The 14,550-nt window shown below is 39.1% G+C and overlaps 1 protein-coding gene across 1 annotated transcript in view; it reads left to right on the top strand.

Annotated features, from left to right (window-relative positions):
• Positions 1 to 14,550, top strand: part of PHLPP1 (PH domain and leucine rich repeat protein phosphatase 1) — a 138,853-nt gene that overhangs the window by 81,943 nt on the left and 42,360 nt on the right. The window contains exon 4 of the mRNA XM_051612782.1: positions 8,603 to 8,769. Within this exon, the coding sequence (XP_051468742.1) occupies positions 8,603 to 8,769 (167 nt within the window). The remainder of the gene's footprint in view (positions 1 to 8,602; positions 8,770 to 14,550) is intronic.

Here is a 14,550-nt window from a genome sequence, read left to right as displayed (position 1 = left end):
CTCATTTATTAAAGTGATGGGTAATAAGCCGTATCCACTTGTGCTTTATCTTTATTTCATATACTGACATTGGACTTTCCCTTGTCAGGCATGGTCAACCAAGAGAAAAAAGACTAAAGTACAGCTTCAGACTTCACTGTGGACAGACTTTGCAGAGCTTTTTAATAAAAAATGTAGCCTTCAGCCTGTAAAGAAGGCTTAAAGCCACAAGTCTCATCGTTAAAGTAGCCCTACATTGTTTTTGTCTTGGCTTGCCCACTAGCTGATAGACCTGTTTAATATGTGTTTCTAGATACTATGCAAGTTATAATGTCTTTACAAAGTTCATAATTGCAGGGATTTTTATTAGCAAATCTCAGTTTTCTCTGGAGAGATTAAGAACAGGATATCTTTTACCAGAACCTAGACCACAGAGCAGTGCTAATGGCAAGTCTAGGGAAAAATCATATGCAAGGATAAAGTAAAGTTTATTTTAAGGTATTTGGGATGTTACTTGTTATAATGCTGCCAGTTTAGAGTCACTGGATGCAGTATCTTCTCTCCAGGTGTCTGTTTAGTCTCCTAAACCATGGATATATTTATTCTGGAGGAAAGCTGTAGAGAACTTTACCTTAGTTTTCATGACATCTAAATTTCTAGATGAGTATTTTTGCTTTTAACTTCAGCTGTTGGTTATTAGCTTAGGCAATTCTACAGATAATTATTGTGTGCAACAGAAACGCTCATTTATGTTGCAGCTAGGAGTTTCTGAAATTTTCCTGTAGCATAGTAGTCTTAGTTCATGTGCTTGAATGTAAGACTGTGATTCTGGGCTGCCATGTCTGTGTGTGTGTTGGGGACAGGGTGGAGGTCAGGGATGTTCTGGTTGCTGAGAGGATGATCATGCAGTAGTTGGAGGCTTGAAAATGAGTCTCCATACTGGTGTGACCTAAAAATGAGTTTAGTATAATGCCGAAATCAGCAGCATCTTTTGAAAACAGCTTTTAACCAAATCCAGCTTTTAACCAAAGGCTTTACAAAAAGCTTGTTTTTTTTTTGTGGATAACAACAATCCAGGTTGTTTCACATCTGTGAGACTAACAAATGCCATTAGCCTGTCTGCAGCTGTTGATGCGGTGTCTAGTGAAGAAAAAAGAACCCTGAAAGTTTTTTCTCATCTGTCAGTGGGGCATCTCTTGAGCTGCTCCTTACTTACAGGAAACGTAATGACTCTAAGTTTAGTACAAGGAAACCATCTTTTCCTCTACTACCATAAAATGACAATATTGAGATAATGCTTTCTCTAAAAAGAGATCCTTAAAAATAAACCCACAGCTTCCTTTTGGCAGTGATCACAAGAATTCAAATATAAACAAAGCTCTGGTTTTCATGTGGAACTCTACTTCCTTTTTTGCGTGTGTGCGAAATCTTCAATAATTGGGACCTTTGTTCTGCAGTCATATCTGGTCATTCTTGCTGTGGGTAGTTTCTCGTCATCCCAAGTCTGAAAGCCAAAAATTGGGCAAAGCGAACTTGAAGCCAGTTTTGTTTGTCTTTTGATGGTAACATTTGAAGGTGTTCCTCCTCTTTTCCTGCAAAACCTGTCCTTTTGTGCCTTTTGTTGTTAGAGGTTACTTGATATTTTAGAAATGAACTTCTGAGTGTGTTTCAGTGTAATCTCTCTCTTAATGGTTTGGGAGGGAAGCTTGATGTTTTGGCTCAACTGGTTAGTTTTCCATGTCAAAATAGATCTGCTGATTCCAAAGTGGTGTAATTGGTGACTTCAAGCTTTTCTCTCGACCTCTATTGTAGAGAAACTATAGCTTCAATATTATATTTTTTTCTTTTTTCTTGCTGAAATTTGGAGTCTGTGGTCCTTGTTTTGAACTTGCTATCTTCAGTTAATAATAGTATTGAAGTATTGCAGCCAAGAGTGAGGATGGAAAACTAGGTATCGCCCACACATCTGGCATAGCTTTCAAGTAACATCTTTTGAAGCCTCTAAATCAGGTTCTGATATTCTGGAAGCTGAATTTGTGCAGCTCTTGCATAAATACAAGAAAGCATTGCTATGGCTTATATCTAGAAGCTCAGTGAGGTATCACAAATACTGCCTTTTAAGGTGTGTTCAATTCAGGAGGATCCCAAAGTATATTCAGGAATCTCTGGGCGTAGGGGGGGGTGGGAGTGAGTGGGGGAATTAAGTGTCTATGGTGAGCAGATCCCGTGAGACTGGAGGGGGTTGCAGGAACTGACACTGCACAGTACTTTGGTACCTATAAGGTGATAACAGAGTTGTTCCTGAAACTGGATGACTGTAACACTGAGGGCCTTTCCAAGCAAAGTCTAGCAGGGAGATAAAAGGAGAGGAATTATTAGCAAAAACTAATTTTAGGGACGTTTGATCTCTGTAGGCTTCTTCTGTAGTCCGTGAAGAAAGAGGGAGGTCTCCAGGGAGAAGAGGGAATAAGCACTGGAGACCAGTTTTTGGCCCTGGGCCATTAGAGCTATATTTGTGATATTTTTAGAATACAGACACTTGGGTCAGGAGGCCCTTCTGAGTTACTGTGAAACAATGGCATGAAAAGAGTTCATCTCACTGAAGAATTAATCAATATGATGCAGCTGTGTAGGATAACCTAAGTTGGAAGCTAGTGCAACTTCTTATTTTAGACAAAGCCACGCAACCCTGTCAGTGTGGCACTGGGGAGGCTTATACAAGTGAACATCTATTGAAAGTCTCACTGGCAGGAGTCTGAAGTATGTGGTAAATGCTGGTAGAAGGTACTTGTTAGAGGGCTGCTCATTGTGAAGTCTGCTTGCTGGCAGTACAGCAGCTTGTCTTGGTAAAAAATTAAGTCTAACACAAGTTGTTAGAAGAAAGAGGAGTATTTTTAAATTTTTGTGAGACTGTCACCTGTTTTGCAATATTTGCAAGACAATTTGGTTTTTGTCAGGCTGTTGTAACCATGTTAATATTCCTTGCTCCACCGAACAGAGATTCACATGTCTGAATTATAAGTAGCTTAATGCTACAGCTAATACAAGTTGCATCCTAAGCTTTGTCCTTGCAGGGATCCTATCCGTGTGAACATCCCAATGTGACTACACCAAGGTAACGGTTTTGGTATTGCTCCTTGTGTAATGTTGGTACCAAGATCTGGTCTTTAAAAGAGCTCTTTTCCTCCTGGAGGAGCAAGAATATTCATATTTGGGTAGTGACTTCACATAGTTCTAGACATTCCCAAATGTCAGGTGACAAATGTAACTTTTTATAAACAAATACCAAGATCTTGATGCTAAACCTGGGACATTGTCTTTCACATCTATGAAATGACTTCTATCATGAAGGGCAAAGGAGTGCAACTTCTGCTTAATTACCTCCATGTTTCCGCCTCCACACACATCTTTGCTACTACTGTTTTCAGTTAAGTTGTCAGAGCTTTGCACAAAGGACAGAAGCAGAAGTGAGATTTTTGCATGCCTCATCCCTGGGAGTGTTCAAGGCCAGGTTGAATGGACCTTTGAGCAATCTGGTCTAGTGGGGAGGTGTCCCTGCTGATGGTAGGGGGTTTGGAATTAGATGATCTTTAAGGCCCCTTCCAACCCAAACCATTCTGTGCATCCGCATGCTGTATAAATCTTTGTTGGGAACTAAGGAGAGGAGAGCAGGGACAAGTTAAATCACCTTTGTGCCCTCGAGTCTCTCTCGCGCGAGGTGTTTGTACCAGAGGCTTTTAGCTGCATCTCCTGCAGAGGGGAGATGGGGTCAGAAGTTCGTGCCCTATGAGCGCTGCCCCTCCGGCATGTGCTTGTGCCCTTTGTCTTAATAGGCAATTATGGCTCTTCAGCATTGCTGATTGGGTTCCTGAGTCTGAGGGATGTGCTTTCCAGCCGCTGTTCAGTTTTATGCTTTCTTTGCAAGTCCCTCAGCTTCAGCTAGCACATACCTAATTTCAAGTTTGAAAGAAAGCAAAAAGGAGAGGCCAGAAAAGCTTATTACATTTTCACCCTTTGGACTGCACCCATTTTAAAAGCTATCACTGAAAACCAAACATACATGGCTTAAAAAGTTTTTTGTTTCCATCCCTACTCCCCTTCATTAAGTTTTTTGATGACAGCTTGTCTACCAGTCTGAACATTTCCTCAGCTCTTAGCTATGGCTGAGGGGACTGATGTGTTTCCTGGCCGTGGAGCTCAGTTTAGCAGAGGGAGACCTCTCTGCTGAGTGGGCTTCCATGTTAAAATAGAAAGCAGGATTAGGATTTGAAACGAGGTTAGTTCTGAGGTGAGAAGAACCTGTTTGCTCTAAGTGGTTAGTTTATATCTTTTAAGCCTGTGTATTGCTGTTCAGTTAAGCTGTATGCAGGCATCAGTGGGATGTGCTGATTATCAAACTGTTTAAAAACAAATCCTAAAGGAGAAAAATTACGCTGCCTTTGCATTAGCATGTCTACAGCAGGTGTAATTTAACATTGTCAACTCCGTTCAAACAGACAGGGAATGTGGGCTGTTTAGTTATTTTAATTGTCTTCTGTTGAAATCTTAAATAGTAATTTCTTATCTGAATAGTGCTATAAGGAATGGGATGAGGGTAAACAGGAAAAAGACATAATTATGTTGGTTAAAATTCACACCACAGGTCACACCAAAAGATGTCCTTTTGTAACAAGGCTTGTGTTTGTCCTTACAGCTGGGTCCAGCTGTGTCCATTGTCAGCAACAGATCATTTTTGTAGTATAGCCAAGGCATTAAAACAAAGACAGTAATCAGTCTTGTTGCATAGCTTGGTGACAGAGGTGGCATTATACCGATGGATGAAGCGAAGTGGGTTTTAGCCCTGTGTAGTAAGAGGAGGCAAGAATATTGGTCAGTACAAGTATTTTTCTGTATTTTTGTTGCCAGCTGTTATACAAGTATTGAAATACTGTTTCCTTCTTAAAAATGGTAATAAAAGAATTTGAGTCTAAACACATTGAAACCTAATTTATTTAATGTACTGCTGGGTTTTGTGCATTGTTGTTTATACTTTTAAGTACTATTGTGGCACAAGTAAAACATTCAAAAGTGAGTTTCCATATCTGGGAGACTCCTAATTCTTTGCCGTTTGTGTAGCTCTTGAGGGAGAGTAGCAGAAAACACTTTCTCCAGGAAACAGAAAGAGCTACATGTTTCATCTTCTTTCTTTATAATTGGGATGCTTAAGGATCCCAACTGAAAAGTGGACTTCAAAAAGTACAGGATCTTGCTGTGTGTGTGAGGTACCCTGCTGTCAATGTGTTGCATGTCTTGCTCCTCTGGCAAAGACAGGTGTTGACTCTACAGCTTATGATGTAGCTACCAGAACTGAGAGGGGGCTGTCTTCCAAGAAAGTCCTTGCCTCAGCCACTTCCCCCATGTTACTACTACTGGAAATACAACAGAGGTTTCATGTGAAAAAATTGTGAAGGGTATATGCAGTTTAGAGTGTGAGAAGACATTCCAGAGTAGTTGGTCTGGGCAATGGCTCCTTCTGTCTGGGGAGCTGGGAACTGTGCTGCTTGTGGCTTTATTTATATTTATGTCTGTAAAGTATATAAACCAGTTACACTTCTAAGTTTTGTTTTTTTTCAAAAAGAAAACACCAGACAAGCTATGGTGAGTGCTTGATGCAAGTTCCACATCTATCTAGAAAGCCATTCCCTCTGGCATTACTACTGCACTGACTCTCTTCACTATTTCTGTTGGCGCATGGGTCTGTTGAACCCAGCCCAGATAACTTGTTGGGGTATTTATTTACAGTGGCATGTCTTGGGGGCTTTTTAGTGTTTGTTTTGGGTGGGGTTTTTTTGGTTTGGTTTTTTGTTTTTCTTCCAGTGGAAACCCTAATTTCTGCAGATAATGTGCCTTCCTCCAAATGCTTTTTTATTCTTTGATTGTGAGGGATATTCTAGTCAGCATTTCCTTATCCTTTATCAGCTTATCTCTGCAGTGATTCCCCACAATGAGTCAAGGAAACCCAATGCTTTCTTGTGTCATCTTTTTAAAGAATACTTTGCTTTCAGTAAACAATAACACACACAAGCACAATCTAACTGCATTTAAGTCAGTTGAAGGTGATTGCAAGATTGAAATACTCCTTTACTATTTGATTGGGAACAATAACATTTGAGAATTTCAATATGCAATGTCAAAGCAGCTGATGCAAGTTTCTGGTGAACCAAAGGAAGTATTGTTAAAACATTGCTGTCCTTTGTTCTTCGTTTTTCATCTTGTTCCTCTGTTCTCTAAGAATTTGTTACAGAACAGTATTGAGCAACGAAAAGAGAAGTCTTTATCCCTGCTTGTGAGAATAACTTGTGTTTGTGTATATGAGTATTCCCTATGACAATTCAGAAGTTAATTCTCAGAGTGCTGTTTTGCTAACCAAGACTTCAATAAAATGACTTGATTTCAGAACTAACACCTTTTAAAACATGGCTTTACCTTTAAAATAATCTCTGTGATAGAGGCATCATTCAATATGTCAATTGTATGAAAATCTTAATTAAATTATTGGTATAACAGTGATTAATTAAAACAAAACAAAATAAAACATAAACAAGCAAGCAAAAAAATAATTAGAACATTAAACTTGAAAAAAAAACAACTGAACTTTTAACTAGATTTTTTTATAGGGCTTGACAATTCTAAGAAAAGTTTGGCATCTTTTTTTGAGACAAGGGTAGAATTTCAATTTGTTTGGCTGCTTTGTCATTGTTCATACTCAGAGTTACCAATTCTGGTACTGTAGATACTTTCAGAATAACATGTCTTGCTAAGCACTGCTGGGTTGCTTATTGATGTTCATATCACATTCCAAACAGGTAGCTGGAGCAACAGTGTATGTAAGCATGACACCTAAAATTACACCTTCTCCTTTTTAATTTAATGGGTGTCAGCACTTTTTCATCTAGTGTGTTTTCAGTGTGATGAGAACTGTACCGTACTGGGCAGGTTCTGGCACTGCAAACAGACTGAATACTTAGCTTTCAGAAATGTCTTCTTAGAATAGCCTATGAATAATTTTTGTCTAATGGTACAAGGGGAAGAAAAATAGAAGCTACAGTAACAAAAGGACTGAACTAATTGAGTAAGAAAAATTTGAGTGTTTTAATGGATGTGGGAGGACTGGATTATTAACGGTCGCATTAGAGAAAAACACTGCACCGTCTGTTCCTCTTGAAGCTTATGGCTGTGTGTTTATAATAGGCACCACTTATCCTGGGGCCTGTAGAGCTTGCATTGGAGAGGGGAAAAAAAAGGGAAGAAAAAACTCCTTGGCTTTCCTTTCAGTGACAGGCTCCTTCACTTATGCCAACAAAACCTGATGTCTCTAGCTTCAGCGCGCTTTATGACAAGGGCTGCAATCTCTTGCTCAGAAGGATGGGTGGTGTCTCCATCAGTATTCAGAAGGTCTTACAGAGTGTCACTGGGCATTGATTCTGAGGTGTTGCTTTCTTTTTTTTTTTTTCTTCTTTGTGTTCCATTGATGTAGTGTTTGTACTTCCAGAATCCTGGCATGTAAGACCAGTAAAAATGCCAATGACAAAATAAAATCATTGCTTCTATTGCTATGAGCAGCTGATAGATCATGTAACCATTTGAGCACTGTTTGTGCACTCTCAGAAGTCTGAAATGGTGGTGAAGTTGTTTTCTTCTCCTTTAATATAAGATGTGCCTGCTCCAAAAATGTCTCCGGCATTTGACCCCTGCCCTTGCAGGGTCCCTTGCCCAAGGGACCCTCCTTGCCCACCATCTGCACTGCCTTATACTACTGTATGGTGGTGCTTTGTCATGTAGCTAGCTCGACAACTTTACTTCATGAAAGGATATTTTTAATAGTATTGGCCAGGAAATAAAATAGTTCTACATTGCAGTTTTGTTTGGGGATTCTTGAAAGATAAAGACTAGTAAAATAAGTGAAACAGCAGGATGTAGTTCACCTGGCTGTATCCTAGGGGAGTTGGTAAGGGGCAGAGTTGCTGTTGAATGTGTTGCCTGTAAATCTTGGTGGAGTGATGCTAGCTGTATGTAGTGCTTGGTGGTATGATTTCTTTAGCTTCTACAGACTCTGTTTTTCCTTCCCTTTTCTAGAAAGCAGTATTAAACCCCAAATCTCAGTTTTGTTTTTGTCACATTTTTATCACTATTGGACAGTTTTATTATTCATTGAAAAGAGATGAGTGCTCAGTGTGTTGCTGCTGCTGTTGTGTTATTTTTTTTCTCCAGTCAAATATAAATGGGATAGCTCTCTTTTTCCCTGCCATTTAGTACCTGCTTTTGACCTTTGAAACCAAGACAGAGTGATGACAGTTATCCTGTGACTTCATTGATGAAAATGAATAATTTTCACTTACTAGTTTGACAAACCTTTATGCTTTTCCCCCTGCTAGTTATCTCTGGACCTGATTTTAGCACTGAGGCAAAGCAAGAGATCATGGCTTAACTTGCAGCAGCGATGTAAACCATTTTGGATTAGCTATATATGCTGGCACTGACTTTTGCTGGGGTTAAAAGCAGTTTCTGTTGTGTTAGTGGAGGGGAAGGAAATGCTGATGTTGTATTACAGTATTAACATATTTGTGTACCTCCTGACTTGCAGGTTGCATCACAACGCATAAGCTCAGTGGATCTTTCATGCTGCAGCCTGGAACACCTGCCTGCCAACCTGTTTTATAGCCAAGACCTCACTCATCTCAATTTAAAGCAGAACTTCCTGAGGCTAAACCCCAGCCCATCCACAAGTAGACCGCTTAGTGAACTACAAAGGTAAGGTGATACAGTTCAACTGGTCTTCTTCTGCCCTTGGAGCCAAGTGACCACTAGTCTGCATGAATTTTCCTAAAAAAATGACTAGCATCCTCTTTTTGGAGGATTGGCCTGGTTGTAATGCTTCAGAAATTGGTTAACTCTGTGTGTTAGAAGCAAGCTAGATTTCAGAAAAAACATGTTTTTCTTGCAGATAGAAGGCTGTTTTCGATCCAAAATGCAGTTTTCAGAATGTGTTGTTTTTATCTACCTACTGAGGCCAGACTATAGTTCTTTAATCTTTGACTCACAAGTGAATGTAGGTTGGCAAGCTGCCCATCAAAGGGATGTGTCCCAGGTAGAGGCAGCACTGCATGTGACTTTGCTTAAAAGTTTGTCATTACCCTCCAAGCAAAGAAAGCTCTGATTTAATAAATTCAGCCTAACTCCTGTCTGCTCTCCACTCTGCTCAACCCTAATTCTTCTTTCCTAGTAACTGTGACCTTCCAGCTGTTCTTTCCATGTAGCTCATCCGAGAATGTAACAAATGGGTAGACAGCAGCATGATCGGTGATCTGAATGATTTAATGTGTGTCCTGTGGAATCAGCAGGCTTCTTGTATTCAGAAAGATTAATTTTTCCATTCTGAATATAAAACTGATTTTCATTTTAGTGGTAACTGAATTGCAGAGTGCCTGAGGATTGTATTTGTGGATGATCCTGTTAAAACAAAATGTTTTAAACTACATTTTTAAATCCCTTACTCTTTGAAAAACAACCAAAAAATGCAAGATGGGTTATGCAGACTGTTGTATTTTTATATAATTCTAGTTTCGTTCTGGAAAAAACAAAAAATCTGGCGTAATGGAAGATGAATGAACCCAGCAGGTCTGCTTCACAAACAAAGCAGGCAGTGATTCCAAGAGCTTAGGAACATAGTCTGGAGACGAATACTGGATTAAATGTTTCTTGGATGTCCATATAGGTCTCCAAATATCAAGTGGAATTTTAGCATAAATTCTGTGATGAACATGGACAAGTAATGAATGTATTTATTTTAACAAATTGTTATCATTTTTCCTTTTTGAATACCAGAGTGCAGAAGACTTGTTTATATTTTGTCCATGTACATAAAGCTAATTCTCTTTGGTATTAGAAAACATAAGTAATGCGATGGGCAATACTTATTGTCTGTTTAATGTTCTCTTGGGTACTCTAATTGTAGGAATAGCTGAAGAGTCTTGCTTAAAGTTAATAAACTGTTGAGATTTTTTTTTGCTAATGTGAACCTGAATGTGCAAGAGTGGAAGAGTTCAGGTGACCAATTAAAACTCTCCTATTTTTTGAGATTCTGCATCAGGAAAATCTGGAGAAGTAGCATATAACTGAGGTGGTGCCAAACTGATTGTCTCCTCCTTCTGAGAGCTGGTCCTATTCTGTCAGTGAATGATGGTCTGCTCTGCCTCCATTGCTTTGAGCTTGTCAAGAAGGCACAGGGGGCAAGGTCTATGAACTTGTGGAGAAAAAAATAAATAAATTATAAGGAAGACTACACAGCATTATTTCAGTGGATTTGATCCACTGTCTGGTGAACTCCTGCCCCTTGGCACTGACCTTTCGTTTGTCACTGCTGGTGTTCTCCAACCTTATCTTCATTCAGCAGAGGAGGCAACACTCAGGCGCGTAGCTGGAAGCTGCTGTTGCTGTCCCCTTTGCTGTGCCAGTCGAAAGGACTGTGTGAGGTGGTAGCTCCTGATGAGGGTTAGGAAGAGCAGTGCTCCATTGGTTATGTTTTGCCTCCCAACAGCAGCAAAAGCACAAGCCTTGCCCAGGAGTGCTCTGCAAAGCCATGCTCCTTCCTGCCCTAAGAAACACAGGGCTGGCTTCTCCTCCTTGGGGTGGGAAAACCTGAGTTTTACTTGTGCTACCAAAAAGCTTTGAGCCAGCTTTTCTGTAGTGAGTAAATACACCAATGTCTATAAAGAAGAAAACACTATCTTTTTTTAATTACTAGTGAATCTCAGTATGAAAGCATGTGATAAGTAAAGGAAGCTCTGTCAAAGTAAGAACACAAGCTGTTTCTTGTCTGACTTTTTTTTCCTTTAAGTCCAGTTTCATATAGCCATTTTCAGATCTTTTGGGGGGTTACATGAGGTAAAACTTGACTGGATAAACAAAAAGTCTTCTTTTGTTCACCCATGTTCTTTCAAACCACTGCAAAGCAAGTACAAAATCTGCTGTTCTGATTTGGTACTGTTGGCTTTTATAGCAAATTTTCAGTTGCAAAATGGCAGCTGCACACAGGGCACAGCACCAGTGAATCAAGTCCAGAAGTATTTAAGGCTCCAAAATAAGCATGGACTTGGATGTTGTGAACAAAATGCATTGGCGTTTATATACCTACCCTTCCTGGTACAATTTTCTATTAAAATCTGGTTAGCAAGACAGTCTAGGAAAATTTGTCTTGCTGTAAGCAGCTCTTGGTGCTAGCTGTTCCTCTTAATAAATTGCATTAGGTGGTAATTTAACAAATGCTCATGAAGGATGGATTTCAAAAGGAGGTATGTCAAAGAAGAAAATACCAACTTCTCAGCTACCCGCTGAGTAGACTTAAAAGCATCTGGGTCATAGTAATGAGATGCTGACATATGCAGTGACTTGGCAGGTGAAGTCAGGAATGGATTGGGAAAAAACCCAAATTCCTACATTCACTTATGCAGTTACTTCTTTCAAAGTTACTTGTTACAATAATGTAATTTGTTGAATTTCTGAATAAAGTATTTAGTCCTACCCAGTGCATGGCATTAGTGAAAAATCTCCATCTCAGGAACTAAATTACTGGTAGTATGTGAAGGTTCACAGAGGTATAAATGCACTTTTTTTCCTAGTAGCTACACTCTCACTTGCTTTTCATGTCCTCTCAAACTTCTCAAGTTTTGTTGCTGTAGCTGCACTACAGCTGTGAACCTCTGTAACTGAACTATCTGAACACTGAAAGGTATAAACATCTACCTGTATTTTTTCCTACTTACCAGGAAATACATATTCCATAATACATACAAAAGCAGGCAGTCTGAAAATTTGTGTTGAAAAAAAACACAGCAAACATTGGTAGTTGCTCTTCCTTACAGTAGCTTTTTTAAAATGTTAGTAAAGAATGATTGTCTCTTGGGGGAGAGAGGAGATTCTCTAGGTGAAAGATTTCCCACTTGTTGCAGTAGTAGAAGCAGCTGACATGTCTTGTGATAATATCTCCATTGAGTCAGAATTTGCCTTATAGCCCTTGGTGTTTTCGCTCCTGTATTCTGCAAATGAAGTGACTGAAGACATTCTTTTGTCATTAAGTTGTAATAAATTTCATTGCTTACACTTTTTTAATGTTGGTTGGTGGGGTTTCTTTAACCGTAAAATTGAGATACATAAATGGGTGCTGTGTTCCCAAACCTCACTTTCCCCTTATCTACAATGCAGCCACACAGCTCTTGTTCTGAAATGCCAAGAGGAGTTTTGTGGAGTACCCATTGCTCTAGGTTTGGACCAAATGAATAAACCAGAGGGTTTATTTACTGTTGCTCTGCTTCACTGGGCTAAGTGTGCTCTGTATTTATATGCAATTGTTTCAGTCAGTGCTGTTGGAAAGACCTGTTTGCATGAGGAATACTGTTATATTGTTAATATTGAAAAGTTGTCAGTATGGGGATTTTTAATATCAGCCTGTTCCAGATTAAAAAAAAAAAAGGAGAAAGAGGGGATTGTAATAAACCACGAAGTTTGCTTTAATGATAAATAAAATTAATGCTTGCCAGTTTTATCTGAAGAACAAGTTGTTATTTAGACTGTGGTTGTTAATTATTAACAGTGATTATTAATATTTATCTTAAGATATATTTTCTCTCCCGGAGTCTCTTTAGAAATTAACTGTCTTCTCTGGCATCTCAGCTGAAACTCTTCTGAGCTGGTGGCAGTAACTTGAAACTTTGAAACTGCATTTATAGAGTATGAGAAGGCTAGAGGACTCTTGAGACACTGATGCAACTGTTTCTGCAATCCCATGCTATTTCCAACTGCAGGATAGCTGGTTTTATCTGAAAACCCAGAATTTGGAGAATCTTCAAACCAAACCCTTCTTACAAGCCCGTTATGCAGTAAGTAGGTAATATGAAATGCAGCAATTGCTCAGAGAACACTTAGGTTCCTAGGTAGCAAGGGGAGAAGGAACCCACCAGACATGCTTGCTATAAGTCAGGGTTAGATGTAGTTTGATCCTAGCTTTTTGTTAGAGATTGAGGACCAGTGAAGAAAGGGTTCAGCCTGCCACTTGGTTGGTCTCAAAACGCATTGAAGTGCTGCTTGTGATTATTGCTTTTAGTTTAGGAAACTGAGGTTAGCAAAGAAAGTTGAATGAATTAATGACATGCCAAATATAATTTTTTCCCTCTTGCCAGGCCCCACAGGGTACTGTCAGTAAATGCACTGTAAAAGCTTTCTTCTCCCCTCACTCCCTCTTTGTTTTGTCTTGGTTTTGGGGGTTTTTTTAGGGAGCTCTTCTGGAGAGGTATTTGCTTTTAAATGCACACATTTAAATCAATCCAGCTAATGTGGGGAGTGTGCTACCACAAGGAATGGAGTACCGTTGTGTGCTCCACTCTGTGGGAAGATGCTGGGAGCTTTCTCCCACAGTCTGATGGTCTCAGAGCCAGGGAACTTAATTTTATACTCCTTTCCCTCTTTCACTTGAAGCCAAAGACTGAGGTGTAGCTATCTAAGCAGTAAGGCAAGAAGTAGAATTTGGCATGATGTTGACAACCAGCAGTCTACTAGTAACAAACTCCATCCAGTGTTTGCTGTATTCTACTGCTACATTTATTTTCTCAGGTCCGAAGCCTTAGAATATTTTTTTTTCCTATTTATAGTACTACAGAAGACACTTGGAATATGTGTTTATATAATTTCACTGCTTTTATTTTACTCAGTTTGTAAAGACATTGAAGGAAGGGTTTGGTTTTGTTAGTGTCTCTTTCAAAATCTTCATGACTGGTTGTGCTCTGCACAGCTCCTGCATGCCTTTCTGAACTCAAAGTGCCATCGTGAATACTCAGCAAAAATCAGTGATATTAGAGTAAAGAAAAATAAATTACAAAATCAAGTGGCCCCACAAGTGACTAAGTGGGGAAGATTGCAAAATGCCTGAAACATATTGGGTTTTTTGGATTATTTAAATCTGAACAGTAGGAGAACCAGAGATGGCACTAAGAAATGTGCTATAAAATAGCATTTTAAAAAAATAATGTAGTCTAAAAGTAGAAATTGCAATTATTAGTTGGATTCAGTGTAGTGGAACTATTAGGCTAAGTACAGCGAACATATTTATGGAATGCAGTTATTGTGCATCAGCCTAAACCAGTTTACTTCTCTACTGCTTTCTGATGCAACTTCCAAAGTAAGGGGTTTCTTTTCATGTATTTTAACATTTTTTTGTTTGGAAGCCCACCTATATCTGTTGCTTTCCTATTTCAAGTATAAATTTCCAATATAGAGAATATATTTTCACTTTTCTCTGTGGAATTTTTTTCTTCCTCTGGGGATGGTCTTTCCCCCTGATGAAGCAGTGTGCCCTAGGTAAATGCAAAAAATTGAGAACTTTCAAGTACAGTAATGTCCCTTCCTTTTATATCCACTAACAAAACATCTTTTCTTTTTCTTGTCTTTGTGGTCCTCTGACCAACTACGTAATAGAATAAAAGCTCTATTGTCTTGAGTTTGGAAGTAGTCTCAATTTGACTTAACAGTGTGATTATTTGT

The sequence above is a fragment of the Apus apus genome, chromosome 2 (genome assembly GCF_020740795.1).
Source record: "Apus apus isolate bApuApu2 chromosome 2, bApuApu2.pri.cur, whole genome shotgun sequence".
Lineage (NCBI taxonomy): Eukaryota > Metazoa > Chordata > Aves > Apodiformes > Apodidae > Apus > Apus apus.
The sequence above is the reverse complement of the archived record's forward strand: the minus strand, read 5'-3'. Positions and strand labels throughout refer to the sequence as shown.